Source organism: Microcaecilia unicolor, chromosome 6 (assembly GCF_901765095.1).
Source record: "Microcaecilia unicolor chromosome 6, aMicUni1.1, whole genome shotgun sequence".
NCBI classification, from domain to species: domain Eukaryota; kingdom Metazoa; phylum Chordata; class Amphibia; order Gymnophiona; family Siphonopidae; genus Microcaecilia; species Microcaecilia unicolor.
In genome coordinates this window covers 178284615-178311843 of record NC_044036.1, presented here as the reverse complement: position 1 = coordinate 178311843, position 27229 = coordinate 178284615, and the positions used below count along the sequence as shown (strand labels likewise).

At 52.0% G+C, this 27229-nt stretch overlaps 1 protein-coding gene across 6 annotated transcripts in view; it reads left to right on the top strand.

The window, feature by feature from the left end:
* Positions 1–27229, top strand: part of POC1A (POC1 centriolar protein A) — a 122474-nt gene that overhangs the window by 15530 nt on the left and 79715 nt on the right. For 4 of the 6 annotated variants that reach the window (XM_030205889.1, XM_030205886.1, XM_030205887.1 and 1 more), the window contains one exon: positions 12174–12345. In XM_030205889.1, coding sequence (XP_030061749.1) covers positions 12185–12345 — 161 coding nt within the window. In that variant the 5' untranslated portion in view covers positions 12174–12184. Of the gene's footprint in view, positions 1–11834; positions 11884–12173; positions 12346–27229 lie in introns of those variants that run through there. The other 2 variants (XM_030205890.1, XM_030205888.1) reach the window with 2 other exon arrangements.

Genomic DNA, 27229 nt, shown 5'->3' with positions numbered 1-27229 from the left:
AGAAATGGTTTCAGCACGAGTATTAACTTACATAGAAAGTTTGGAAACCATTATCGCAGAATGTACTTAATGCCAGCATTAACATGCATTTTAATGCATCAGTCATGTTCAAAATGGAAAAAAACCCAAAGGTTTCTCATGCACATCGAGGGGCATAATCGAACGCGGCCGCCCATCTATAAGGGTGGCCATCTCAGAGGACGACGGAAAAAGGGGCAGGGCAACCCGTATAATCAAAACGAAATGGGCGTCCATCTTTTGTTTCGATTATACAGTCGGGGAAGCCCAAATGCTGAGGTCGCCGGCGTTACAGATGGCCGGCCTCGGTTTTCAGCCATAATGGAAACCGAACCTGGTCATCTCAAACCTGGCCAAATGCAAGCCATTTGGTCGTGGGAGGGGACGATTCGTAGTGCATTGGTCCCCCTGACATGCCAGGACACCAACCGGGCACCCTAGGGGGCACTGCAGTGGACTTCAAAAATTGCTCCCCGCTGCATAGCTCCCTTACCTTGTGTGCTAAGCCCCCCAAATCCCCCCCAAAACACACTACCCAATATTGTACACCACTACCATAACCCTTAGGGATGAAGGGGGGCACCTACATGTGGGTACAGTGGGTTTCGGGTGGGTTTTGGAGGGCTCCCATTTACCACCATAAGTGTAACAGGTAGGGGGGGATGGGCCTGGGTCCACCTGCTTGAAGTCCACTGCACCCACTAAAACTGCTCCACGGACCTGCATGCTGCTGCGATGAACCGGAGGCTGGCATAGAGGCTGGCAAAAAAAGTTTTTAAAGTTTTGTTTTTGAGGGTGGGAGGGGGTTAGTGACCACTGGGGGAGTCAGGTGAGGTCATCCCCGATTCCCTTCGATGGTCATCTGGTCAGTTTGGGCACCTTTTTGGGGCTTGGTTGTGAACAAAAAGGGACCAAGTAAAGTCGGCTAAATTCTTGTCAGGGCTGCCCATCTTTTTTTCCATTATTGACCGAAGCCGGCTATCTGCTAACCACGCCCCAACCCTGCCTTCGCTACCCTGCTGATACGCCCCAGGGAACTTTCGCTGGCCCTGTGACGGAAAGCAGTTGAAGCCGGCCAAAATTGGCTGTTGATTATGCCGATTTGGCCGGCATTGGGAGAAGGGTGGCCATCTCCCGATTTGTGTCGGAAGATGGCTGCCTTTTTCGTTCGAAAATAAGCTGGATTGTGTGCAGAAAATTTTGTGCCAGGTCCAAGGCAGCGAACTATGGTTGGTTGAGCGGAATGAGTGTCTCGTGACACCCCTTCTCTCCTTCCAACCTGACCATTCTACCCCAGACTGCTTGGTGCACTGGCCCCAGCAGCCTCCCTCTCTCTCCCTGACCCAGTTAACACCTTCCCCCAGTCTACAGCTTAAAAACTTCCCCCATGACATTCTAGTGGGCCCCCCAAATCCCGATTACTTTACAATCTGGCACCCTCTCCTCCAATATTAAATCTCTGGAGGTCTAATGGCTCGGCTCCCTTCCCCTCCCCCTGACACAACCTGATCTGTCCTTTAATATAAAAAAAATATGCCCTGGTGGTCAGAAGGCCCTCCCTCCCCCCTTCCCCAGTCCAAAAAAATCCCTGGTAGACTTGTGCCCCCCCCCCCCAACCAATGCCACAACTCTAATCCCCCTGACCTTATACCTCACACAAAGCAGGAGCAATGCCCACTCACTCCTGCTCCCAGGTGCTGTCGTCTGCAAAATGGCAGTGCCCTGCTCTGCTCCACTGCTTTATATGGTAGACAGGCCCTTCCTGGTGCATCCCAGGATACACCACACGGGGCGAGGTGCCACCATCTTGTAGGAGTGAAAGGGTATTGCTCTTGCCTTGTATGAGGTACGGGGTTGGGAGACTAGACTTAGGTTCATGGGATTGGTGGGTGATGGTGGTTGTAGGAGGGTCCTGCTAAACTACCAGGGAATTTATAATGTGTGGGGGAGGATGTGGAGGGAGGGGACTACTAGAATACTAGGGAATTTGTATGTGCTGGGGGAAGGGGGGCTGGGGGTAGCTAAAAGAGCTACTGTTGATCTGGGAGGGCATTCCTACCCCACCATCCCCCCCCCCCCCCACCTTCCCTCCCCCCCAAAAATAAATTGCTGCAGACAGTATTGGAGGGGTAGGGAATGTGACATGAGAGAAGTCTCAACTGCTGGCTCCTAGATTTAATACAGGTTTGTTGAGGCCTGCTATAATATCTGATTTTAGCCTTGGCTAAGGCCAAGGGTTTTATATTCTGTTCCTGGAGAAGAATAAGGTATTTGGTCACCTAGAGGGCCTATCATTATCTAATACCATAATTAGAGATAAGCATAGCATTCAGGGACCTAAGACATTAGAAGCCATATAGGTCAGACCAGTGGTCCATCTAGCCCAGTATCCTGCTTCCAATAGTGGCCTTTCCAGGTCACAAGTACATTATTGGTAAAAAGATTTGAGTCTCTATCTTTATTTTTTATTTTAAATCTCTCATTCCAGGCACCTACATTCAGTGGCTCTAAATTGAGTCATCCTGCGTATGGGCCATCATCCCCTGGATGAGGCCATGTTGACCTTCTTGTAGGTAACAGTATACAGAACAGTGAGGTCTTGAACATCACTACACAGGACCTAATTGCTCTTGGTCATATTAACTGTTGAGGAGTCTTGCATGGTGGAGGTAGGTGGTGCTGGGAGCTCCTTTCCTTGGAGCCTTTATGTTGCCTGGTCAGGACAGTGATGACCAGGCAACATAAAGGCTCCATATTTCTGCCATGTTTCTTAGGAGCTCCCATACAGAGTGACAGACAAGGCAATTTCAAACAGGTTATGCAGTTTCATCCTCTGTATGACTATCTTTTGAAGAAATCCTGGAACTTTAGGGACCAAAGGTCAGGCTGGCTGAAATTATTTATGGGAGGTCCTGACTCTCCTTAAGCCACTTTTCCCAATACTAGTAGTTGTTGATCTAAATTCAGAGGCCAAGAGCAATACTATTCCAGCAACATCCTCTTCTTCAAGAAGGTAGTCTTGGTTTGACTGGAGTGGACTCACTGTTGCAGACTGCTATATTCTGGATGTGTTCCCTCACAGAAATGAGCTTGAGCTTACACTCTGCTCAGGTATGGGCAGGCAAGTTGCTTGTTTGCCTTATGGCCATGGTTCCCAAATCCTGGTGACAGCTATGCATACTATGGCACAGTTCCTTATTTATTTATTTAATATATTTACTACTACTACTTAACATTTCTAAAGCGCTACTAGGGTTATGCAGTGCTGTACAATTTAACATAGAGGGACGGTCCCTGCTCAAAGAGCTTACAATCAAAAAGACAAGTGAACAGTCAGTCCGATAGGGGCAGTCAAATTGGGGCAGTCTGGATTTCCTGAACGGTAAGAGTTAGGTGCCGAACGCAGCATTGAAGAGGTGGGCTTTAAGCAAAGACTTGAAGATGGGCAGGGAGGGGGCTTGGCGTAAGGGCTCGGGAAGGTTGTTCCAAGCATAGGGTGAGGCGAGGCAGAATGAGCGGAGCCTGGAGTTGGCGGTGGTGGAGAAGGGTACTGAGAGGAGGGATTTGTCCTGTGAATGGAGGTTTCGGGCGGGAACGTAAGGGGAGATGAGGGTAGAGAGGTAGTGAGGGGCAGCAGACTGAGTGCATTTGTAGGTAAGAAGGAGAAGCTTGAATTGAATGCGGTATCTGATTGGAAGCCAGTGAAGTGACCTGAGGAGAGGGGTGATATGAGTATATTGGTTCTGGCGGAATATAAGACGTGCAACAGAGTTCTGAACAGATTGAAGGGGGGATAGATGGCTAAGTGGGAGGCTGGTGAGGAGTAAGTTGCAGTAGTCAAGGCGAGAGGTAATGAGAGCGTGGACGAGAGTTCGGGTGGTGTGTTCAGAGAGGCAAGGGCGAATTTTGCTGATGTTAAAGAGGAAGAAGCGACAGGTCTTGGCTATCTGCTGGATATGCGCAGAGAAAGAGAGGGAGGAGTCAAAGATGACTCCAAGGTTGCGGGCAGATGAGACTGGGAGGATGAGGGTGTTATCAACTGAGATAGAAAGTGGAGGAAGAGGAGAAGTGGGTTTAAAGCTATGGCTTTGTCTTCTCTGAGTGTCCCTTTTACCCCTCGGTCATCTAGTGGTCCAACTCATTTTTTTTGCTGGCTTTTTGCTTTTAATATACCTAAAAAAATGTTTTACTATCCAGCTTATTTTCGAAGGAGATCGCCGGCCATCTTCCGACACAAATCAGGAGATGGCCGGCGATCTCTTGAGCCCGGCCAAAACGGTATAATCGAAAGCCGATTTTGGCCGGCGCCAACTGCTTTCCGTCGCCGGGACGGCCAAAGTTCCCGGGGGCGTGTCAGAAGGGTAGCGAAGGCGGGACGGGCGTTTTTCCCGCTAGTTGCATGCTCAATATAGATAGATTGAGGAGTGGTGAAATTGCTTCCAGAATTATCTGGAGAAACAGAATATATTCCTATTTCAAAACTGAAACCTTCACATTCTCCGAGGACAAGCAGGCTGCTTGTTCTCACGACTGGGTTGACGTCCGCGGCAGCCCCCACCAACCGGAAGAAGCTTCGCGGGACGGTCGGCACGCAGGGCACGCCCACCGCGCATGCGCGGCCGTCTTCCCGCCCGTGCGCGACCGCTCCCGCCAGTTCCTTTTTTTCCGCGCCTGGAGAGAGTCGTGCTTTGCCGCTCTCTCTACTTCAGCCGCCGGATTCTTGCGATCGCGTATACGCGGATCGCGCTTCGTTAATTTAATTTAATTTCCTTTTATTATCTTTTCTTTAAAAAAAAAAAAAAAAAAGACTGCGCGTGTGGAGCACGCACTCCCCTTTTTCCCTCGCTTCCAGCGGGGACGCCTCGTTGCGGCCTAGTGGCCGCTCGGTCGGCTGGTTTTTTCGTGGTGTGATTTTAGCCACCATTGCCGACTTTGACTTCGCCGACGCGATTTTTCCGTCGATGTCCTCGAAGGTCCCGAGTGGATTTAAAAAGTGTGGTCGCTGCGGCCGGCCGATCTCGCAGACCGACACCCACGCTTGGTGCCTCCAGTGCCTCGGGCCGGAGCACAATCTCAAGTCGTGCGCGCTGTGTCTCGGTCTCCGGAAACGGACTCAGGTTGCGAGGCAAGTTCTGCGGGACCGTCTTTTTGGAACTTGCGCCGGCCCCTCGACGTCGACCTCGACGGCATCGGTATCGAAGGCCGGATCTTCGGTACCGGTATCGATGCCCGAGACATCGGCACCGATGGCAGCGACCCCAGGAGAACAGGTCCCGTCGGCCCGCCGGTCCGCCGGTGAGAGTGGGGTTGAGAGGCCGCGTGGGCTGTCGGCCCCGGTCACTCCCTCAGCTCGTGAGCCACGGGACCGAACCCTGTCGGACCCGGTACCTCGAGACCGAGGGGGATCGACCTCCTCCTCCTCCATGCCCTCCGGCGCCGGTGACGTGCACCGGAAAAAAGACAAGAAGCGCCGTCACCGGGAGCCCTCGGTGCACCCTGAAGGGGAGTCGACGCCGAAGCGTCATCGCAGAGAGGAGAGATCTCCGTCGGTGGTGGAGGTACCGACGCGTCGGGGTTCCGGCACCTCGGTGCCGTCTCCTGGCCCCCAGCAGCTTCTGGCACCGACACCCTTACCGGCCCCACCGCCTTTCCCGGCAGCGGGCCTGGACGAGTGCCTCAGAGCCATCCTTCCGGGGATCCTGGAAGGGCTGATGCGCCAGGCTGTGCCGGCGTCGGGGGTGCTTGCGCCCCCGGCGCCGATGACTGTGGCGCCGGCGAGCTCTAGCCCGGCGCCGGGGCTGTCGACACCGCCGCCGCTTGCGGTGCCGGTCTCGACCGCCACGCAGGTGGAGTCCCCGTCGACGTCGATGGAGGGAGCTCCGTCACCGCCGGCGCGGGAGTCCACCGCTCGACGACACCGAGGCCTCGGTGCCTCGACGTCGAGCCGGGCCCGGTACCGGACTCAGCTACATGAGCTAATGTCCGATACCGAGGATGAGGACTCGTGGGGGGAAGAGGAAGACCCGAGATATTTCTCCTCAGAGGAGTCTACGGGCCTTCCCTCGGACCCCACGCCGTCACCGGAGAGGAAGCTCTCACCTCCTGAGAGTCTCTCCTTTGCCTCCTTTGTGCGGGATATGTCTATAAGCATTCCCTTTCCCGTGGTCTCTGTGGAAGAGCCGAGGGCCGAGATGCTCGAGGTCCTCGACTATCCATCACCACCTAGAGAGTCCTCCACGGTACCGCTGCACAATGTCCTGAAGGAGACGCTGCTTCGGAACTGGGTGCGACCACTAACTAACCCCACCATTCCCAAGAAAGCAGAGTCCCAGTACAGGATCCACTCTGACCCAGAGCTCATGCGGCCCCAGTTGCCCCATGACTCAGCGGTCGTGGATTCTGCTCTCAAGAGGGCACGGAGTTCGAGGGATACCGCCTCGGCGCCCCTGGGGCGGGAGTCTCGCACTCTGGACTCATTTGGGAGGAAGGCCTACCAATCCTCCATGCTCGTGACCCGCATCCAATCTTACCTGCTCTATATGAGCATCCACATGCGGACCAATGTGCAACAGCTGGCGGACCTGGTCGATAAGCTCCCGCCGGAGCAGTCCAGGCCATATCAGGAGGTGGTCAGGCAGCTGAAGGCGTGCAGAAAGTTCCTGTCCAGGGGGATTTTTGACACCTGTGACGTGGCATCTCGTGCTGCGGCCCAAGGTATAGTGATGCGCAGGCTCTCATGGCTGCGTGCCTCTGACCTGGACAACCGCACCCAGCAGAGACTGGCTGACGTCCCTTGCCGGGGGGATAATATTTTTGGCGAGAAGGTCGAGCAGATGGTTGACCAACTGCATCAGCGGGAAACCGCTCTCGACAAGCTCTCCCACCGGGCGCCTTCAGCACCCGCCCCCGCGGGCGGGCGTTTTTCCCGGGCTCGGCAGGCTGCACCCTATTCTTTTGCGAAGCGTAGGTACAACCAGCCGGCCCGAAGGCCTCGTCAGGCACAGGGACAGCCCCAGCGCGCTCGTTCCCGTCAACAGCGTGCGCCTAAGCAGCCCCCTGCGCCTCCACAGCAAAAGCCGGGGACGGGCTTTTGACTGGATCCACGGGAACATAGCCGCCCTACAAGTGTCCGTACCGGACGACCTGCCGGTCGGAGGGAGGTTGAAATTCTTTCACCAAAGGTGGCCTCTCATAACCTCCGACCAGTGGGTTCTCCAAATAGTGCGGTGCGGATACGCCCTGAATTTGACCTCCCTGCCTCCAAATTGTCCTCCGGGAGCTCAGTCTTTCAGCTCCCATCACAAGCAGGTACTTGCAGAGGAACTCTCCGCCCTTCTCAGCGCCAATGCGGTCGAGCCCGTACCACCCGGGCAGGGATTCTATTCCAGGTACTTCCTTGTGGAAAAGAAAACAGGGGGGATGCGTCCCATCCTAGACCTGAGAGGCCTGAACAAATTCCTGGTCAAAGAAAAGTTCAGGATGCTTTCCTTGGGCACCCTTCTGCCAATGATTCAGAAAAACGATTGGCTATGTTCCCTGGATTTAAAGGACGCATACACTCACATCCCGATACTGCCAGCTCACAGACAGTATCTCAGATTCCGCCTGGGCGCACGGCACTTTCAGTATTGTGTGCTGCCCTTTGGGCTCGCCTCTGCCCCACGAGTGTTTACAAAGTGCCTCGTGGTGGTAGCGGCCTACCTACGCAAGCTGGGAGTGCACGTGTTCCCATATCTCGACGATTGGCTGGTCAAGAACACCTCGGAGGCAGGAGCCCTCCGGTCCATGCGGTGCACTATTCAACTTCTGGAGCTGCTGGGGTTTGTGATAAATTACCCAAAGTCCCATCTCCAGCCAACTCAGTCTCTGGAATTCATAGGAGCGCTGCTGAATTCCCAGACGGTTCGGGCCTACCTTCCCGAAGCGAGGGCCACCAATCTCTTGGCCCTGGCTTCGCAGACCAGAGCGTCTCAGCAGATCACAGCTCGGCAGATGTTGAGACTTCTGGGTCATATGGCCTCCACAGTTCATGTGACTCCCATGGCTCGTCTTCACATGAGATCTGCTCAATGGACCCTAGCTTCCCAGTGGTTCCAAGCCACCGGGAATCTAGAGGATGTCATCCGCCTCTCCACCAGTTGCCGCACTTCACTGCTCTGGTGGACCATACGGACCAATTTGACCCTGGGACGTCCATTCCAAATTCCGCAGCCCACGAAAGTGCTGACGACGGATGCATCCCGCCTGGGGTGGGGAGCCCATGTCGATGGGCTTCACACCCAGGGTCTGTGGTCCCTCCAGGAAAAGGATCTGCAGATCAACCTCCTGGAGCTCCGAGCGATCTGGAACGCACTGAAGGCTTTCAGAGATCGGCTGTCCTGCCAAATTATCCAAATTCGGACAGACAATCAGGTTGCAATGTATTACGTCAACAAGCAGGGGGGCACCGGATCTCGCCCCCTGTGTCAGGAAGCCGTCGGTATGTGGCGTTGGGCGTGTCGCTTCAGCATGCTTCTCCAAGCCACGTACCTGGCAGGCGTAAACAACAGTCTGGCCGACAGACTGAGCAGAGTCATGCGACCGCACGAGTGGTCGCTCCATTCCAGAGTGGTACGCAAGATCTTCCGAGAGTGGGGCACCCCCTCGGTGGATCTTTTCGCCTCTCAGACCAACCACAAGCTGCCTCTGTTCTGTTCCAGGCTTCAGACACACGGCAGGCTAGCGTCAGATGCCTTTCTCCTTCATTGGGGGACCGGCCTCCTGTATGCTTATCCTCCCATACCTTTGGTGGGGAAGACCTTACTGAAGCTCAAGCAAGACCGCGGCACCATGATTCTGATAGCGCCCTTTTGGCCCCGTCAGATCTGGTTCCCTCTTCTTCTGGAGTTGTCCTCCGAAGAACCGTGGAGATTGGAGTGTTTTCCGACTCTCATTTCGCAGAACGACGGAGCGTTGCTGCACCCCAACCTTCAATCCCTGGCTCTCACGGCCTGAATGTTGAGGGCGTAGACTTCGCTGCGTTGGGTCTGTCTGAGGGTGTCTCCCGGGTCTTGCTTGCCTCTAGGAAGGATTCCACTAAAAAGAGTTACTTTTTCAAGTGGAGGAGGTTTGTCGTTTGGTGTGAGAGCAAGGCCCTAGAACCTCGTTCTTTCCCTGCACAGAACCTGCTTGAATACCTTCTGCACTTATCAGAGTCTGGCCTCAAGACCAACTCAGTAAGGAATCACCTTAGTGCGATTAGTGCTTACCATTATCGTGTGGAAGGTAAAGCCATCTCTGGAGAGCCTTTAGTCGTTCGATTCATGAGAGGTTTGCTTTTGTCAAAGCCCCCTATCAAGCCTCCTACTGTGTCATGGGATCTCAACGTCGTCCTCACCCAGCTGATGAAACCTCCTTTTGAGCCACTGAATACCTGCCATCTGAAGTACTTGACCTGGAAGGTCATTTTCTTGGTGGCAGTTACTTCAGCTCGTAGGGTCAGTGAGCTTCAAGCCCTGGTAGCTCATGCTCCATATACCAAATTTCATCACAACAGAGTAGTGCTCCGCACCCACCCAAAGTTCCTGCCGAAGGTGGTGTCGGAGTTCCATCTTAACCAGTCAATTGTCTTGCCAACATTCTTCCCCAGGCCGCATACCCGCCCTGCTGAACGTCAGTTGCACACATTGGACTGCAAGAGAGCATTGGCCTTCTACTTGGAGCGGACACAGCCCAACAGACAGTCCGCCCTTGTTTATTTCTTTCGACCCTAACAGGCTAGGGGTCGCTGTCGGGAAACGCACCATCTCCAATTGGCTAGCAGACTGCATTTCCTTCACTTACGCCCAGGCTGGGCTGACTCTTGAGGGTCATGTCACGGCTCATAGTGTCAGAGCCATGGCAGCGTCGGTGGCCCACTTGAAGTCAGCCACTATTGAAGAGATCTGCAAGGCTGCGACGTGGTCATCTGTCCACACATTCACATCTCATTACTGCCTCCAGCAGGATACCCGACGCGACAGTCGGTTCGGGCAGTCGGTGCTGCAGAATCTGTTTGGGGTGTAAATCCAACTCCACCCTCCAGGACCCGAATTTATTCTGGTCAGGCTGCACTCTCAGTTAGTTGTTCTTCGTAGGTCAATTTCTGTTGTTCCCTCGCCGTTGCGAGGTTCAATTGACCTGGGTTCTTGTTTTGAGTGAGCCTGAGAGCTAGGGATACCCCAGTCGTGAGAACAAGCAGCCTGCTTGTCCTCGGAGAAAGGGTATGATACATACCTGTAGCAGTTGTTCTCCGAGGACAGCAGGCTGATTGTTCTCACCTACCCTCCCTCCTCCCCTTTGGAGTTGTGTGTTTCATCTTTTGCTAGTCATTCAACTGGCGGGAGCGGTCGCGCACGGGCGGGAAGACGGCCGCGCATGCGCGGTGGGCGTGCCCTGCGTGCCGACCGTCCCGCGAAGCTTCTTCCGGTTGGTGGGGGCTGCCGCGGACGTCAACCCAGTCGTGAGAACAATCAGCCTGCTGTCCTCGGAGAACAACTGCTACAGGTATGTATCATACCCTTATTTTATGTAACTATGCATTTACATATTCAAATGTATTTAAATATGCATGTTATATTTATTAAAGGACTCCTGATGAAGGCACATGCTGAAACACAGACTGTGTAGAGTCCATGCTTCAGTGAATGGATGTTCAAATTTTAGCGAACATTTATAATAAAGACTGATTTGCTTGTCTCTTCACCTTGTTCATGTCCACTTTTTGATTTGCTTTTGCTGACTTCAGTGGGTTTGCTTGTCTTGTCTTCTTTTGGACTTCATTCCAGAAGTACTGTCATCACTTTAGGTAAATTGAGTCTTTTACTTTTGCTCCTTGTTCATTGTGTACTTTAGAGCTACATTAAAGTGACCAAAGAATTTCCAAGGTTAGGCCGATTTGGTTTTTCTCTTTGTGGATTTTAGGAAAAGCGAAATGACCTCTATTCTGTCATTGCCCAGTACTGAGGTGAGGTTTTATAAATGTATACATTTGATTTCATAAAGAGGTGACCTTCCAAAGTTTCAAAATTTCTGCTAGATGTGTTCAACCTCATGAGCAGAGGTGCGAGCAATACCTCTGTTTAGCCGCTGCAGACAGGTGATTTAATCATTCCCTTTTTTGCATTTGCAAAGTGATATAGACACCATGAATGAGCTTGCCTGTATACTGTGTTAGGGACTAAGTATTTGGACAGAGATTTTGGAGTCTAGCACATCTTGGGAATTGCTTAGATACACAGGTTCTGGATTGGTCTGGTGAGGGTGCTAAGGAAGGAGCAATTAAATCTTACCTGCTAATTTTCTTTCCGTTAGTCCCACCAGACTAGTCCAGAGGCCTGCCCTATCGTATAAATGGTTAGAGAAAGTAGTGTGGTTCTATAATGCTGTTATTTGCCTTCTAACTATACACCAAGGTATTTTTTTTTTGAGTTCTAATTTTTTTCTCCGGCAGGCTACCCCTGGAGTGGAGATGTAGCCTGATGGTTATTGCAGGGGACTGAGATTCCCAGTGTATCTCTTTATGATCCTAGGCAAGTCAATTAACTCTTCATTGCCTTAGATAGGAAACTTAGTTTATGAGCGTACTAGGAACAGAGAAAGTATCTGCGTATAATATGTAAATCACTTTGGTTGTCCCACAGAATCTATGACTGAAGTAGGACTCTAGTGGAAGAGATAACAAGTTATCTATTGCGTTGCCAGTCAAAATACTGAATAGCTAAGACTGCATGGTACCCTTAAGGAGCGAATCACATGGAACTATTTTATTTCTCTTATCTTCTGGTCAGTAGATGCAACTCAGTTTCTTTATTGGTCTGTTGGGACTAAAGGAAAGAAAATTAACAGGTAAAATCTTATTTCTCTCTTTGTGGAAATAGTATCCATTGCTGCTGTTGCATCTGCCCCTTAAATTTTCTTAGATTGCACTGTTATGAATCTTAATGTCAAATATTCCTTTGTCTCAAGAAAATATTAAAAATGAGAAGTAATTCTATTGCATTCTTTATTTTCTTTAATCATATTAATAGAAAAAAATAAACAGGTAGCCTAGATGGCTCTTGTGGTCCTTAATACCCATCATATCTGTATGTAAATATCTTGGTAGTTTTAAAATGATTTTTTTTTTTTTAATTAAGCAAGTGGTTCTATGGATTCCTGCCTGATGGTGTGGAACTTGAAACCTCAGATGAGAGCCTATCGCTTTGTGGGACATAAAGATGCTGTTATGTCAGTCCAGTTTTCCCCTTCTGGTCATCTAGTAGCATCAGCTTCCAGAGATAAAACAGTCCGTTTGTGGATTCCAAGTGTGTAAGTATGTATACGTTTTTGATTTGTGAGATAGGCCTGCTGGTTTCATTGAGGGAATGGTAACTATATGAGTAACAAAGTTGGATAAAGAAGGATGGTCTAAAATGAATAACTACCTGTTTTCTATACCTACTTATTCTGTAATCCTGAGTGCAACTTTACGTGCCTTGGCTGTGCATTTACCCGTGTAAGTTATAGGATAGTAGCAGTTACAAGTGTAAATTAATTGCCTAATGACGTGCAAATTGACACTTAATCAGTTAATTGGAGTTAATTGGCCCTAATTTACAGTTATGAGCATAATGCACAGGCACTATACTGTAATGTTAGAGGGAGGGGATGGGCGGGGCATGGGCATGCCAAGCACTTACACATTAGGCTTTTATAATACTGTCCGTTATGTGCATAATTGTCACATTTAGGTGTGAGCATTTATGCCTGCTGTAGAGCTACTGTAAGTGCTTGCACTTAGTTTTAACCGCGGACTTTAAACTAGTATTCTATAACAATTGTGCACAATTGTCTATCTTAGGGTAGAATAATTTTAACAGAATGGGATGAAACTTAGGAATGTGGGAAAACCTGGTAAAAATACACATTGGGTTTGCAACCCTTTGTTCAATTTGACTCATTTTCAGAAAAATAACACTCCTCTCTGCCCTCAAAAAGAAATATCCCAGTGCATTTCTATGAGAGAAAGAGTTCAGCTTCTGTATCATAGAAATGTGCATATAGTGAAACGTAGCGGTTAAGGGATGGCTATTTTCAAACTGGCCCATCCCCTAAAATTACCCCTTCCAGCAACTGCTTCACCGCTCCACAAATTGTCCTCCCCCCTCCACCCTTTGCAACTGCTCCGCCATTGGAAACTTCTCTGCTCCCAAAAACTACCTCCCTGCAACTGCCCCACTACCTTGCAGTATGTCCCCACCTCCCACAAACAAAGTGCCCCAACATCCCCAACTGTCTCCTATATACATAGCATGTGGAGCACACACACAGGTTTGTTATGGATTTTGTTGTGCTAGATTTAAGTATGAAAAAACAAGTGGTTAACCACTGTTTCCAAAGTATTTAAGTTTTTCATCTTGTATACTGTTTACTAGTAGTGTATTTTTAATAAAATATTATAAACCTAGGCCTTTTTATCTCTGTATGGATGCTTTTCATATTTCACTTGCCCCCTTTATGTAGAACTTTAAAAATCAGCAAAAGGCTATATAAATGTATTAGAAAAAGATAAATATCTGGTATATGTGTGTATGTGTATAATCAGGGACTCTACTGTGCTAAATCACACTGAAATAAACACTTGATCTCTGAATTCACATTTCTTCTCTTATTTGTTATGTTAATGCTCAATGCCCATTCTCCGAGGACAAGCAGGCTGAACAGTATCACTGATGGGTCGTCGTCCTCGACTGCCCAGGAGACCGGAACTTAACAAAACTTTAAAAGTTCTAGAAGCGACGTGGCGTACACGGGTGACTTCCCGCCCGTGCGCTTCCCTCAGTTTCTTTGTCTCCGCGCTTCAGGAGAGTTGTTTTTCCAACGGCTCTTCTTCGTCGCCCAGGAGACTGTGAGTTCGCGTTTACACGCCCCTGTTTTGTAGTTTTTTTTGTTTATTTTTTTGTCTCTTTTCTAATTAAAAAAAAATATATATATAGTTTTTTTCCTTTATTTTTGTAGTTTTCTTCCCGCTTCGTTTCCTTTCTTTTTCCGCTTGCGGTCGTCTTCAGGCCACTCGGCTGTGTGTTTTTTTCCCTTTTGTCTTCTGTGCCTTTTTTCCTGGCATAATCGAGCCGTTTAATTTTGCGGACGCGATTTTTCCATCCATGTCACCGTGGCCTCCCAGCGGCTTTACGCGCTGCACTCGCTGTAATCGGACCAACTTGTGTACTGACCCTCACGCGTGGTGCATCCAGTGCCTCGGGCCTGATCATCTTCCATCAGCTTGTAAGTTGTGCAAGTTGATGAAAAAGAGGACCCAGGTATCACGAGCGGCTTTTTCCAGATCGGTCCGGTCCTTTGACGTTGGCATTGACATTGAGACCGAGGTCGGCGTCGAGGGAAACTGCACCGAGAGATCATGTAATGGCTGCCGAAAGACCTTTCACAGCTGGGAGCAGTGAGGCATCGAGCGAGTCTCCGCCCGTCTCGAGGCCTCCTGCTATGCAGGCCCCCCCAGGACCGCCCTTTGTCGGACCCGGCCCCGAGGAGGCGTGAGGATTCCACGTCCTCCTCATCGGTACCGAGGAGTGTCGATGACGGGTGTCGAGCGAAGGCTAAGAAGCATCGCCATCAATCTCCTTTCAGACACGGTACCGAGAGCTCCGGGGAGCCAAGGGAGTCGGCACCCGAGAAGCGTCGGCGCCGAGAGGACTGCTCACCCTCCATTCAGGAGGTGCCGATGCGTAGGTCGTCTGGCAGCCCGGTACCGGCTCTCGAGCCCTAATGGATTCTGGCACCGACACCTGCACCAGCCCCACAGCCTTTCCCGATGGAGGCTATCGATGAACGTCTCCGGGCCCTTCTTCCAGACCTTCTGGATGCATGGCTTCGTCGTTCTGCTTCAGTGCCTGAGGTGCTTGCGCCTCCCGCGCCTACTGCTGAGACGCCTGGCCCATTCCCTGTGAGGAGGTCCCCGCCCTCGGTACCGCTTGCGCCACCAGAGCAGGCTACCACCCGGGTTGACTCTCCCTCGACGTCGGAGGAGGAAGCTTCACTGGAGTCCTGGCAGGGGTTGACTTCTCGACATCCCCCACGAGGACGTCGATCCTCCAAGTTTAGACAGGATCGGGTTCGGGCTGCTCTTCGTGAGCTTCTGTCCGACACCGAGGAGGAGCGTTCATAGGGAGAGGAGGAAGACCCCAGGTATCTTTCAGAGGAAGATTCTCAGGGGCTTCCTTCTGATCCTACTCTGCCTATTGAAGTCAGACAATCTCCACCTGAGTCTTACTTTTTCATCTTTTGTGCGGGAAATGCCTAAGGACATTCCATTTCCCATGGAGGCTGTGGATGAGCCCAGGGCTGAGATGTTCGAGGTCCTGACTATCCTTCTCCACCTACAGAGGTTGGAACGGCCCCCCTGCACAATATGCTCAGGGAAGCATTATGGCGGAATTGGTCTTGCCCTCTCTCTAATTTAGTTGTCAACAAGAAGTCCGAGTCCCAATACAGAGTCCATGGTGATCCTGTGATGGTGAAGGCCCAGCTTCCTCACGATTCTATGGTGGTGGACTCTGCTCTCAGAAGATCCAAGAGTACTAGGGACTATGCTTCTGCGCCCCCTGGCAGAGAGTCTAGGACCTTGGATTCTTTTGGGAGGCGTACGTATCAGGCTGCAATGCTCACCGCCAAAATTCAGACATACCAGCTCTACACAAGCATTCACTTACGGAACTCGGTGAAGCAACTGTCCAGTTTGGTTGACGCTCTTCCTCCTGAGCTTGCTGAACTTTTTCACCAGGTGGTCAGGTAGCAGAAGGCGTGTTGCATATTCCTGGCCAGGGGAGCTTACGACACTTTTGATGGCGCATCCCGAGTAGCTGCTCAGGGTATCGTGATGCACAGGCTCTCATGGCTGCGTATCTTGGACCTGGATCAGAAGACTCAGCAGCGAATGGCAGATGTTCCTTGCTGGGGGGATAATATTTTTGGAGAGAAGGTTGAGGATATGGTTGATAACCTTCAAGAAGCACCATGATGCAATGGATTCTCTCTCCCGCCGGGTGCCATCTGCTACTACCTCCTCCTCTAGGAGGTATTTTGGAGGGAGGAGGAGTGCTCCCTATTCTTATAGCAGGCGTAGGTACACTCCTGCCTCTCGACAGCCTGTTCAGGCTCGTTCCCAGCAGGTCAGCTCCCGTCAGCGGCGTGCACCGAATGCCCCTCCAGCTCCCCAGCAAAAACCAGGGACGGGTTTTTGACTGGCTCTAGAGCAGCATAGCTGAGGTAAAAGTTCTTCTCCGAGGACAAGCAGGCTGCTTGTTCTCACTGATGGGTGACGTCCACGGCAGCCCCTCCAATCGGAATCTTCACTAGCAAAGTCCTTTGCTAGTCCTCGCGCGCCCGCGCGGCCGTCTTCCCGCCCGAAACCGGCTCGAGCCGGCCAGTCTTCTTTTGTCCGCACTCGGTATGGTCGTGTTTTCGCCGTGTCGAGCCCCGGAAAGTTGACCTCGCGCGTCCTTTTTTCGTTGACGTGTTTTCTTCGGAAAATCTTTAAAAAATTGTTGGGAAGTGCTCCGGAAGCCTCCCGGGCTTCGTTTGTCCCTTCCCGTATTTTTCAGTCTTTGCCCCGGTAAGTTTTCTTTCGTCGTCGGGGTAGGCCTCTTTTCGGCCTCGGTCGAGATTTTCTCCCTAAAACTTTTTGGTGCTCAAATTCGTCATTTCAGATTTTGATTTCGCCGGCGTGATTTTTCCGCCCATGACATCGAAGCCTTCCAGCGGCTTCAAGAAGTGCACCCAGTGCGCCCGGGTAATCTCGCTCACTGATAGGCACTCGTCGTGTCTTCAGTGTCTGGGGGCCGAGCACCGTCCTCAGAACTGTAGTCTGTGTTCCCTGTTACAAAGGCGGACTCAGGTAGCGAGATTGGCCCAGTGGAACGTTTTGTTCTCGGGCGCTTCGTCGGCATCGACACCAAGGTCATCGAGTGCATCGACGTCGTCAGCGTCCAGACCTTCCTCCTCGGCCGCCAGTGCATCGAGGCATCGGCCCTCTGCATCGGCGCCGAGACATCGGATAGCTGCATCGACGTCGGTGGTACCGGGACCTCGTCTGCTGATGTCGTCGGACGGTGGTGCATCGTCAGGAGTGCAGGTGAGGGCTGTCCATTCCCCTGCTGGTGGCGGTGAGCCTTCGGGTGGGTCTCCCCCTACCCTGAGGGCTCCTGCGGTACAGCCCCCCCGAGATCGACCTCCTTCGACCTCGGCCCCGAGGAAGCGACGGCTGGATTCTACGTCCTCCTCGTCGGTGCCGGGGAGCTCCGGTGACATGCTTCGGAAGAAGTCGAAGAAGCATCGACACCGGTCTCCTCCCCGCGTCGGCACCGAGAGCTCTGGGTCGCCGAGGGAGTCGGCACCCAGCAGGCATCGGCACCGAGAGGACCGCTCACCCTCTGTTCAGGAGGTGTCGATGCGCTCCACTCTGGACAGCCCAGAACAGCCTCCACGCCCGGAACAGGTTCTGACGTCGACGCCTGCATCGACCTCTATGCCTTTCTCTGCAGCCGCTCTGAACGAGAGCCTCCGGGCCGTTCTCCCAGAGATTCTGGGAGAGCTGTTGCGCCCTACCCCTCCGGTACCGGCGGTGCTTGCGCCTCCGGTACCGTCGAGCGTGGCGCCGGCTGGCCCATCGCCCGGGGTGAGGTCCCCGACGTCGGTACCGCGTGCGGTGCCGACTGCGGCCACCTCCCAGGAAGGCTCCCCGACTACGTCGGCGGAGGGAGCTTCGCCGATGCGGGCAAGGGAGTCTACCTCTCGACGCCCCCATCGTGGACGTGGCTCCACCGAGTCGAGCCGGGCGAGGTTGCAGACACAGGTTCGTGAACTTGTGTCTGACACCGAAGGTGAGGCCTCGTGGGAGGAAGAGGAAGACCCCAGATATTTCTCTGACGAGGAGTCTGAGGGTCTTCCTTCTGATCCCACTCCCTCCCCTGAAAGACAGCTTTCTCCTCCTGAGAATCTGTCTTTCGCTTCCTTTGTCCGGGAGATGTCTACGGCCATCCCCTTCCCGGTGGTTGTGGAGGACGAGCCCAGGGCTGAAATGTTTGAGCTCCTGGACTATCCTTCTCCACCTAAGGAAGCGTCCACTGTTCCCTTGCACCATGTCCTGAAAAAGACATTGCTTGCGAACTGGACCAAGCCATTAAGTAATCCCCACATTCCCAAGAAGATCGAGTCCCAGTACCGGATCCATGGGGACCCAGAGCTGATGCGCACTCAGTTGCCTCACGACTCTGGAGTTGTGGATCTGGCCCTAAAGAAGGCTAAGAGTTCTAGGGAGCATGCTTCGGCGCCCCTGGGCAAAGACTCTAGAACCTTAGACTCCTTTGGGAGGAAGGCCTACCATTCCTCTATGCTCGTGGCCAAAATCCAGTCTTACCAGCTCTACACGAGCATACACATGCGGAACAATGTGCGGCAGTTGGTGGGCTTGGTTGATGCGCTCCCCCCTGAGCAAGCCAAGCCTTTTCAGGAGGTGGTCAGGCAGCTGAAGGCGTGCAGGAAATTCCTGGCCAGAGGGGTGTATGACACCTTTGATGTTGCGTCCAGGGCCGCTGCTCAAGGTGTGGTGATGCGCAGGCTCTCATGGCTGCGTGCCTCCGACCTGGAGAATAGACTCCAGCAGCGGATTGCGGACTCGCCTTGCCGTGCGGACAATATTTTTGGAGAGAAGGTCGAGCAGGTGGTAGAGCATCTCCACCAGCGGGACACCGCATTCGACAAGTTCTCCCGCCGGCAGCCTTCAGCATCTACCTCTACAGGTAGAAGATTTTTTGGGGGAAGGAGGACTGTTCCCTACTCTTCTGGCAAGCGTAGGTACAATCCCCCTTCTCGACAGCCTGCGGCCCAGGCTAAGCCCCAGCGCGCTCGCTCTCGTCAGCAGCGTGCGCCTCAGCAAGGCCCCGCGGCTCCCCAGCAAAAGCAAGGGGCGAGCTTTTGACTGGCTCCAGCAGAGCATAGCCGACATCCAAGTATCAGTGCCGGGCGACCTGCCGGTCGGGGGGAGGTTGAAAGCTTTTCACCAAAGGTGGCCTCTCATAACCTCCGATAAGTGGGTTCTGCAAATAGTCCGGCAAGGATACACCCTCAATTTGGCCTCAAAACCTCCAAATTGTCCACCGGGAGCTCTGTCTTACAGCTTCCAGCACAAGCAGGTACTTGCAGAGGAACTCTCCGCCCTTCTCAGCGCCAATGCGGTCGAGCCCGTGCCATCCGGGCAAGAAGGGCTGGGATTCTATTCCAGGTACTTCCTTGTGGAAAAGAAAACAGGGGGGATGCGTCCCATCCTAGAACTAAGGGCCCTGAACAAATATCTCGTAAAAGAAAAGTTCAGGATGCTTTCCCTGGGCACCCTTCTTCCCATGATTCAGGAAAACGATTGGCTATGCTCTCTGGACTTGAAGGATGCCTACACACACATCCCGATACTGCCAGCTCACAGACAGTATCTGCGATTTCAGCTGGGCACACGTCACTTCCAGTACTGTGTGCTACCCTTTGGGCTCGCCTCTGCGCCCAGGGTGTTCACAAAGTGCCTGGCTGTAGTAGCAGCGGCACTTCGCAGGCTGGGGGTGCACGTGTTCCCATATCTCGACGATTGGCTGGTGAAGAACACGTCCGAGGCAGGAGCCCTGCAGTCCATGCAGATGACTATTCGCCTCCTGGAGCTACTGGGGTTTGTAATAAATTACCCAAAGTCCCATCTTCTCCCAGTGCAGAGACTCGAATTCATAGGAGCTCTGCTGGATTCTCGGACGGCTCGCGCCTATCTCCCAGAGACGAGAGCCAACAACTTGTTGTCCCTCGTCTCGCGGGTGCGAGCGTCCCAGCAGATCACAGCTCGGCAGATGTTGAGATTGCTGGGCCACATGGCCTCCACAGTTCATGTGACTCCCATGGCCCGCCTTCACATGAGATCTGCTCAATGGACCCTAGCTTCCCAGTGGTTTCAAGCTGCTGGGGATCTAGAAGACGTGATCCACCTGTCCACGAGTTTTCTCGAATCCCTGTATTGGTGGACGATTTGGTCCAATCTGACTCTGGGACGTCCTTTCCAAATTCCTCAGCCACAAAAAGTGCTGACCACGGATGCATCTCTCCTGGGATGGGGAGCTCATGTCGATGGGCTTCACACCCAAGGAAGCTGGTCCCTCCAGGAACGCGGTCTACAGATCAATCTCCTGGAGTTGCGAGCGATCTGGAACGCTCTGAAGGCTTTCAGAGATCGGCTGTCCCACCAAATTATCCAAATTCAGACAGACAACCAGGTTGCCATGTACTATGTCAACAAGCAGGGGGGCACCGGATCTCGCCCCCTGTGTCAGGAAGCTGTCAGCATGTGGCTCTGGGCTCGCCGTCTCGGCATGGTGCTCCAAGCCACATATCTGGCAGGCGTAAACAACAGTCTGGCCGACAGGTTTGAGCAGGATTATGCAACCTCACGAATGGTCGCTCAACTCCCGAGTGGTGCGCCAGATCTTCCAAGCGTGGGGCACCCCCTTGGTGGATCTCTTCGCATCTCGAGCGAACCACAAAGTCCCTCAGTTCTGTTCCAGGCTTCAGGCCCCCGGCAGACTGGCATCGGATGCCTTCCTCCTGGATTTGGGGGAGGGCCTGCTGTATGCTTATCCTCCCACTCCTCTGGTGGGGAAGACTTTGTTGAAACTCAAGCAAGACCGAGGCACCATGATTCTGATTGCTCCTTTTTGGCCGCGTCAGATCTGGTTCCCTCTTCTTCTGGAGTTTTCCTCCGAAGAACCGTGGAGATTGGAGTGTTTTCCGACCCTCATCACGCAGGACGAAGGGGCTCTTCTGCATCCCAGCCTCCGGTCCCTGGCTCTCACGGCCTGGATGTTGAGAGCGTAGACTTTGCCTCTTTGGGTCTGTCAGAGGGTGTCTCCCGCATCTTGCTTGCTTCCAGGAAAGATTCCACTAAGAGGAGTTACTTCTTTCTGTGGAGGAGGTATGCCGTCTGGTGTGACAGCAAGGCCCTAGCTCCTCGCTCTTGTCCTACACAGACCCTGCTTGAATACCTTCTGCACTTGTCTGAGTCTGGTCTCAAGACCAACTCTGTAAGAGTTCACCTTAGCGCAATCAGTGCATACCATTACCATGTGGAAGGTAAGCCGATCTCAGGACAGCCTTTAGTTGTTCGCTTCATGAGAGGTTTGCTTTTGTCAAAGCCCCCTGTCAAGCCTCCTACAGTGTCATGGGATCTCAATGTCGTTCTCACCCAGCTGATGAAACCTCCTTTTGAGCCACTGAATTCCTGCCATCTGAAGTACTTGACCTGGAAGGTCATTTTCTTGGTGGCAGTTACTTCAGCTCGTAGAGTCAGTGAGCTTCAGGCCCTGGTAGCCCAGGCCCCTTACACCAAATTTCATCATAACAGAGTAGTCCTCCGCACTCACCCTAAGTTCTTACCAAAGGTCGTGTCGGAGTTCCATCTGAACCAGTCAATTGTCTTGCCAACATTCTTTCCCCGTCCTCATTCCTGCCCTGCTGAACGTCAGCTGCACACATTGGACTGCAAGAGAGCATTGGCCTTCTACCTGGAGCGGACACAGCCCCACAGATAGTCCGCCCAATTGTTTGTTTCTTTTGATCCCAATAGGAGGGGAGTGGCTGTAGGGAAACGCACCATATCCAATTGGCTAGCAGATTGCATTTCCTTCACTTACGCCCAGGCGGGGCTGGCTCTTGAGGGTCATGTCACGGCTCATAATGTTAGAGCCATGGCTGCGTCGGTAGCCCACTTGAAGTCAGCCACCATTGAAGAGATTTGCAAAGCTGCGACGTGGTCATCTGTCCACACATTCACATCTCATTACTGCCTGCAGCAGGATACCCGACGCGACAAGTCGGTTCGGGCAGTCAGTTCTTCAGAACCTGTTTGGGCTTTAGGATCCAACTCCACCCCCCGAGGGCCCTGTTTGTTCTGTTCCAGGCTGCACTCTCAGTTAGTTGGTAAATTTTTTAGGTCAATCTCAGTTATGTCCTCGCCGTTGCGAGGTCCAATTGACCATGGTTGTTGTTTTGAGTGAGCCTGGGGGCTAGGGATACCCCATCAGTGAGAACAAGCAGCCTGCTTGTCCTCGGAGAAAGCGAATGCTACATACCTGTAGAAGGTATTCTCCGAGGACAGCAGGCTGATTGTTCTCACAAACCCGCCCGCCTCCCCTTTGGAGTTGTGTCTTCCCTTGTATTGTCTTGCTACATACTGGACTGGCCGGCTCGAGCCGGTTTCGGGCGGGAAGACGGCCGCGCATGCGCGGTGCGCGTGGGCGCTAGCAAAGGACTTTGCTAGTGAAGATTCCGATTGGAGGGGCTGCCGTGGACGTCACCCATCAGTGAGAACAATCAGCCTGCTGTCCTCGGAGAATACCTTCTACAGGTATGTAGCATTCGCTCTGTCCCGGACGATCTACCTGTTAGAGGGAGGTTAATATTTTTTCACCAAAGGTGGCCTCTCATAACCTCCGACAGGTGGGTTCTTCAAATACCGTGTTTCCCCGAAAATAAGACACTGTCTTATATTTATTTTTCCTCCCCAAAACGTGCTAGGTCTTATTTTCTGGGAAACATCGGTCGCCCCCTCCCCCACTCGAGGTCGCCGGGCCTCCCCTTCGTCGCTCCCGGAACAAACTTGAAGCTCCTTTCACCTTCGCAAGTTTGGATTCGGATTCGAAGCAGCAGGGCAGACCTCTCCTTCCTTCCATGTCCCGCCCTCGCCTTACGTTACATCAGGCGAGGGCGGGACACGGAAGGAAGGAGAGTTCTGCGCTGCTGCTTCGAATCCGAACTTGCGAAGATGAAAGGAGCTTCAGGTTAGTTCCGGGAGCGACGGAGGGGGGGGGCCCGGCAACCTCGGGTGGGGGGGGGGGGGTGACCTCGGGTGGCTCTCGGCGGCCCTGCTTAAAAAAAAGTTTGGTAGGTCTTACTTTTGGGGGGATGACTTATATTTTAAATTTGCAGGAAAACCCCAGTAGGTCTTATTTTTGGGGTAGGTCCTATTTTCGGGGAAACATGGTAGTCCCTGGCAAGGCTTCCTTTTAGGGGAAAGCTTTTGTTTGGGACAGACGTAGAACAGATTATGAAGGACCTCGGTGACTCTAAGGGCCAGTGCCTCCCAGAGGACAGGCCCAAATTTGTGCGACCGGTGGGACCTAGACCTAAGTTTAGGGATACACGTCGTTACCGTCCAGGTTGCGGGGCCTCTTTTCAGAGAGCAAGGTCTTCTCAGAGACCTTAGCCCTTTCGAGGTGACAGGCGGGCCTTCGTTTCCGGTAACAGAAACCAGCCTGCAGCCAGGTCCGCCCAATGATGGGGCCCTGGTCCATCTCCAGCCAGTTATTGGGGACAGGCTGTCCCTATTCCTGGTGGAGTGGACCAGGGTAACATCTGACGGATGGGTCTTGGAGGTTATCAGAGACGGCTACAAATTGGAATTGGCTCGTCCAATAGTAGACTTGTTTCTGGAATCTCCTTGCAAATCTCCCGCCAAGGTGCGGGCAGTTCGTCACACCCTCCTCAACTTACAATGACTGGGAGCCGTCCAGCCTGTACCCCCAGCAGAAAGAGGGTGCGGGCGATACTCCATTTATTTTATGGTGCCAAAAAAGGGCGGTTCTTGATGACCCATCCTAGATCTCAAGTGCGTCAACAGGTCCTTACGGGTTCGGCATTTCCGCATGGAAACCCTCCGCTCGGTGATCGCAGCGGTACAGCCAGGGGAGTTTTTGACGTCTCTCGATCTCAAAGAGGCCTATTTACACATTCCAATTTGGGAAAGGGAAATGGGACTTTATACCGCCTTTCTGAGGTTTTTGCAACTACATTCAAAGCGGTTTACATAATTCAGGTACTTATTTTGTACCAGGGGCAATGGAGGGTTAAAGTGACTTGCCCAGAGTCACAAGGAGCTGCAGTGGGAATCGAACTCAGTTCCCCAGGATCAAAGTCCACTAGGCTACTCCGCCACTCCATTTGGCCTCCCCATAGGCATTTTCTTTGCTTTGCAGTGCTTGGTCATCATTTTCAATTCAAAGCGATGCACTTCGGCCTAGCCACAGCACCTCGGACTTTTTCCAATGTCCTTGTCGTAGTGGCGGCCTATCTCAGCAAGGAAGGGATTCAAGTCCATCCATTTATTTATTTATTAATTTTCCAATTAGTATAAACGAATAACAGTTTGTACGGCAATACAGAGAAATAATTATTAAAAGGAAAATTCAAATTTTTTTTTTTTACAAAGTAACATTTTAACTCTTCCTTAGACCACAACAAAGTTTCTTGGGGGAGAGGTTTAGAACACTTAAGGAGATTATTAACACAGGAAAAGCTATAATTAAAATCCAAATTGGCATAGTCCTGTTCTTTATCCCATTATTTTTAGTTTATAGCTGATTCAGTTGTTCCAATCAATCGGCTAGATGGTTTTTTGAGTCCAGAAAAATCCTTAACTGATTTGGCTCGAAAAATACATATTTAATTCCTAACATACGGATCAAACATTTACAAGGATAAGCTAATGTAAAAGTTGCTCCTAGATCTCTCACTTCTTCTCTCAGAATCAAAAATTGTTTTCTTCTTTGTTGTGTTGTTTTAATAACGTCCGGGTACACCCATGTTTTTTGACCACAAAATAGTGCAGAGGAATTTTTAAAGTACAACTTCATAATCATATTTAAGTCCTGCTCAAAAACAAAGGATACTATCAAAGTCCCTCTGATTGATATTTCAGTCATTGAGTCTTCTAGTAGTGCGGTTAAATTCTGCATATCAATACCAGTTCTTTGTGACGTTATATTCACCAAATTTACTGATTGAGAAACTTCTCCGCGTTTCTGAGTATTTGGTAAGTAGTAAACTTTATTACACGGGGGAATATCTTCTGGAGATAGTTTCAGAATCTCTTATAAATATTTTTTAAGGAAATCATGAGGCGTCAAAGCTGGCGATATGGGAAAATTCAGTAATCTGAGTGTAAGACGTCGATTAAAATTCTCTATTTGCTATATTTTACGAGAAGTTAATACTTTATCTTTAACCAAAACATCCACTGTAGATTTTACGGTGTTAACATCTTCTTTTAACTGAGATATTTGATTTGTGGATTCCATTTTAACTTTATCTAATGATTCTGACATTAATGTCAATTTACTCACTATTGTAGACATTTCTCTAGTTGATTTAGCCACCTCAGCAGTTAATCCCTGGGCCGCTTTCCAAATAGCTGCCATAGAAACCTCCTGGGGGGGGGGGGGGGGGGAGGTCTTGCTCCAGATTGTTTTCCTCTGCCTGTCCAGGGGAGAAACCGCCGAGCTGGCTCAAACTGTCGACATCTCTGATCCCAGTTTGGCCCGCTAACTCCACTCTGGACCCAGCAGGACACGGAGGTGGATTCAGCTCCGGTGACGAGAGAGTGATATCTGGCCCCAAGAATGGCATCGCTCCTCCGGCGTCAGTCAATGTGGGGCTCGCCAAACCGTGTTCCAACGGTAAGCTCATGTAGCGGTCTAGCGTTTGCTGGATTGGGGACGATGTTAGGGTAGTCGGTGGTTGCTCTTTTCTCGTCCCTTTCCTTTTTGTGTGAGGCATTTCGAAGAGGGGGAAAAAAAGCAAGAGGAATTACCAGCAAGCAGCCAAGTCGTTCATGCAGTAAGCTAGGACGCCATCTTGCCACGCCCCTTTCCAGTACAGGCCCCCTTTTGCTGCAGCTTGGTCTCTAGTCCATCCTTATCTAGACGACTGGCTTGTGCGGGCGTCTTCTATCGAGGAGAGTCAACGGGCAACCGACAGAGTGGTTGGGTTGCTTCAATCGCATGGTTGGGTGATTAACTTCCCAAAGTGCAGCGTTATGCCCTCCCAGATGCTGGAATATTTGGGAGTGTTCTTCGATACCCGAACAGGGATAGTTTCTCTTCCTTCAGCTCGAGCACAACGGTTGCAGGGTCAGTTGCGAGCTCTGTTCCAAACTCCGAACCTGCGGGCTTAGGACTATGTACAAGTTCTGGGTTCCATGGCTTCCACCTTGGACGTCATAAAGTGGGCCAGAGCTCACATGCGCCCCCTGCAGTGGCACCTTCTGAGCCATTGGTCTCCTCTCTCGGAGGTTTACAAGGTTTGGGTGCCATGTTCGACCCGTCTGCACACAATCATGCACTGGTGGTTCATTCAAAAGAATCTGGTGTTGGGCATGCCTCTGCAAACCCCGGAATGGAAGATCGTGACCATGGATGCGTCGCTGTCTGGTTGGGGGGCTCATTGCCTCCAACAGACGGCCCAGGGCATTTGGACCTCGACGGAGGTGTCTTGGTCCATCAACCGCTTGGAGTTGCGGGCGATTCGTCTGGCCCTTCGGGAGTTTCTGTCTCTTCTTCGTGGTTGCCCAGGTTGAGTTCTCTCGGACAATGTGATGGCGGTCGACTACGTGAACCGTCGGGGGCACCAGGAATGCACCACTAGCGCGCGAGGTGGCCCTAATCTGCTGTTGGGCAGAGACTCCTTTCTCTCTCTCTCGACGGCGGCTCATATAGCGGGGTCACAGAATGTGCAAGCGGACTTTCTCAGTCACCACCAGTTGGAGCCGGGGGAGTGGACACTCTCCCCTCTGGCCTTCGATTAGATAGCTGCCCTTTGGGGGATGCCGGTGATGGATTTAATGGCCACCGCATTCAATGCAAAGGTTCCCCGTTTCTTCAGCAGGGGAAGAGAGCTAGGCTCGGAAGGCATCAATGCTCTTCTACAACCTTGGCCCAGGGGCCTGCTCTATGCCTTTCCCCTGTGGCCTATGGTAGGCAGGTTACTGACTCGCATTGCCAGTCATCCCGGTCGAATGAGCCTGGTGGCCGCGGATTGGCCCAGACATCCCTGGTACACAGATATGGTCAGGCTCCTGTTCGATCGTCCTCTCCTGCTCCAGGCGCAGGATGGTCTCTTGCTGCAGGGACCAGTCATGATGGAGGATCCCTCCCCCCTTTGGTCTTACGGCCTGGCCCTTGAAAGGGCGAAGTTGAGAAGGAAATGGTATCCGGATGCGGTTATCGCTACGGTGCTTCAGGCTCAGAAAAGATCCTCTTCGATAGCTTATACTAGGGTGTGGCGTACCTTCGATTTGTGGTGTTCAGGATTGTCAGCGGCTTCGGTATCGGTTAGCCTC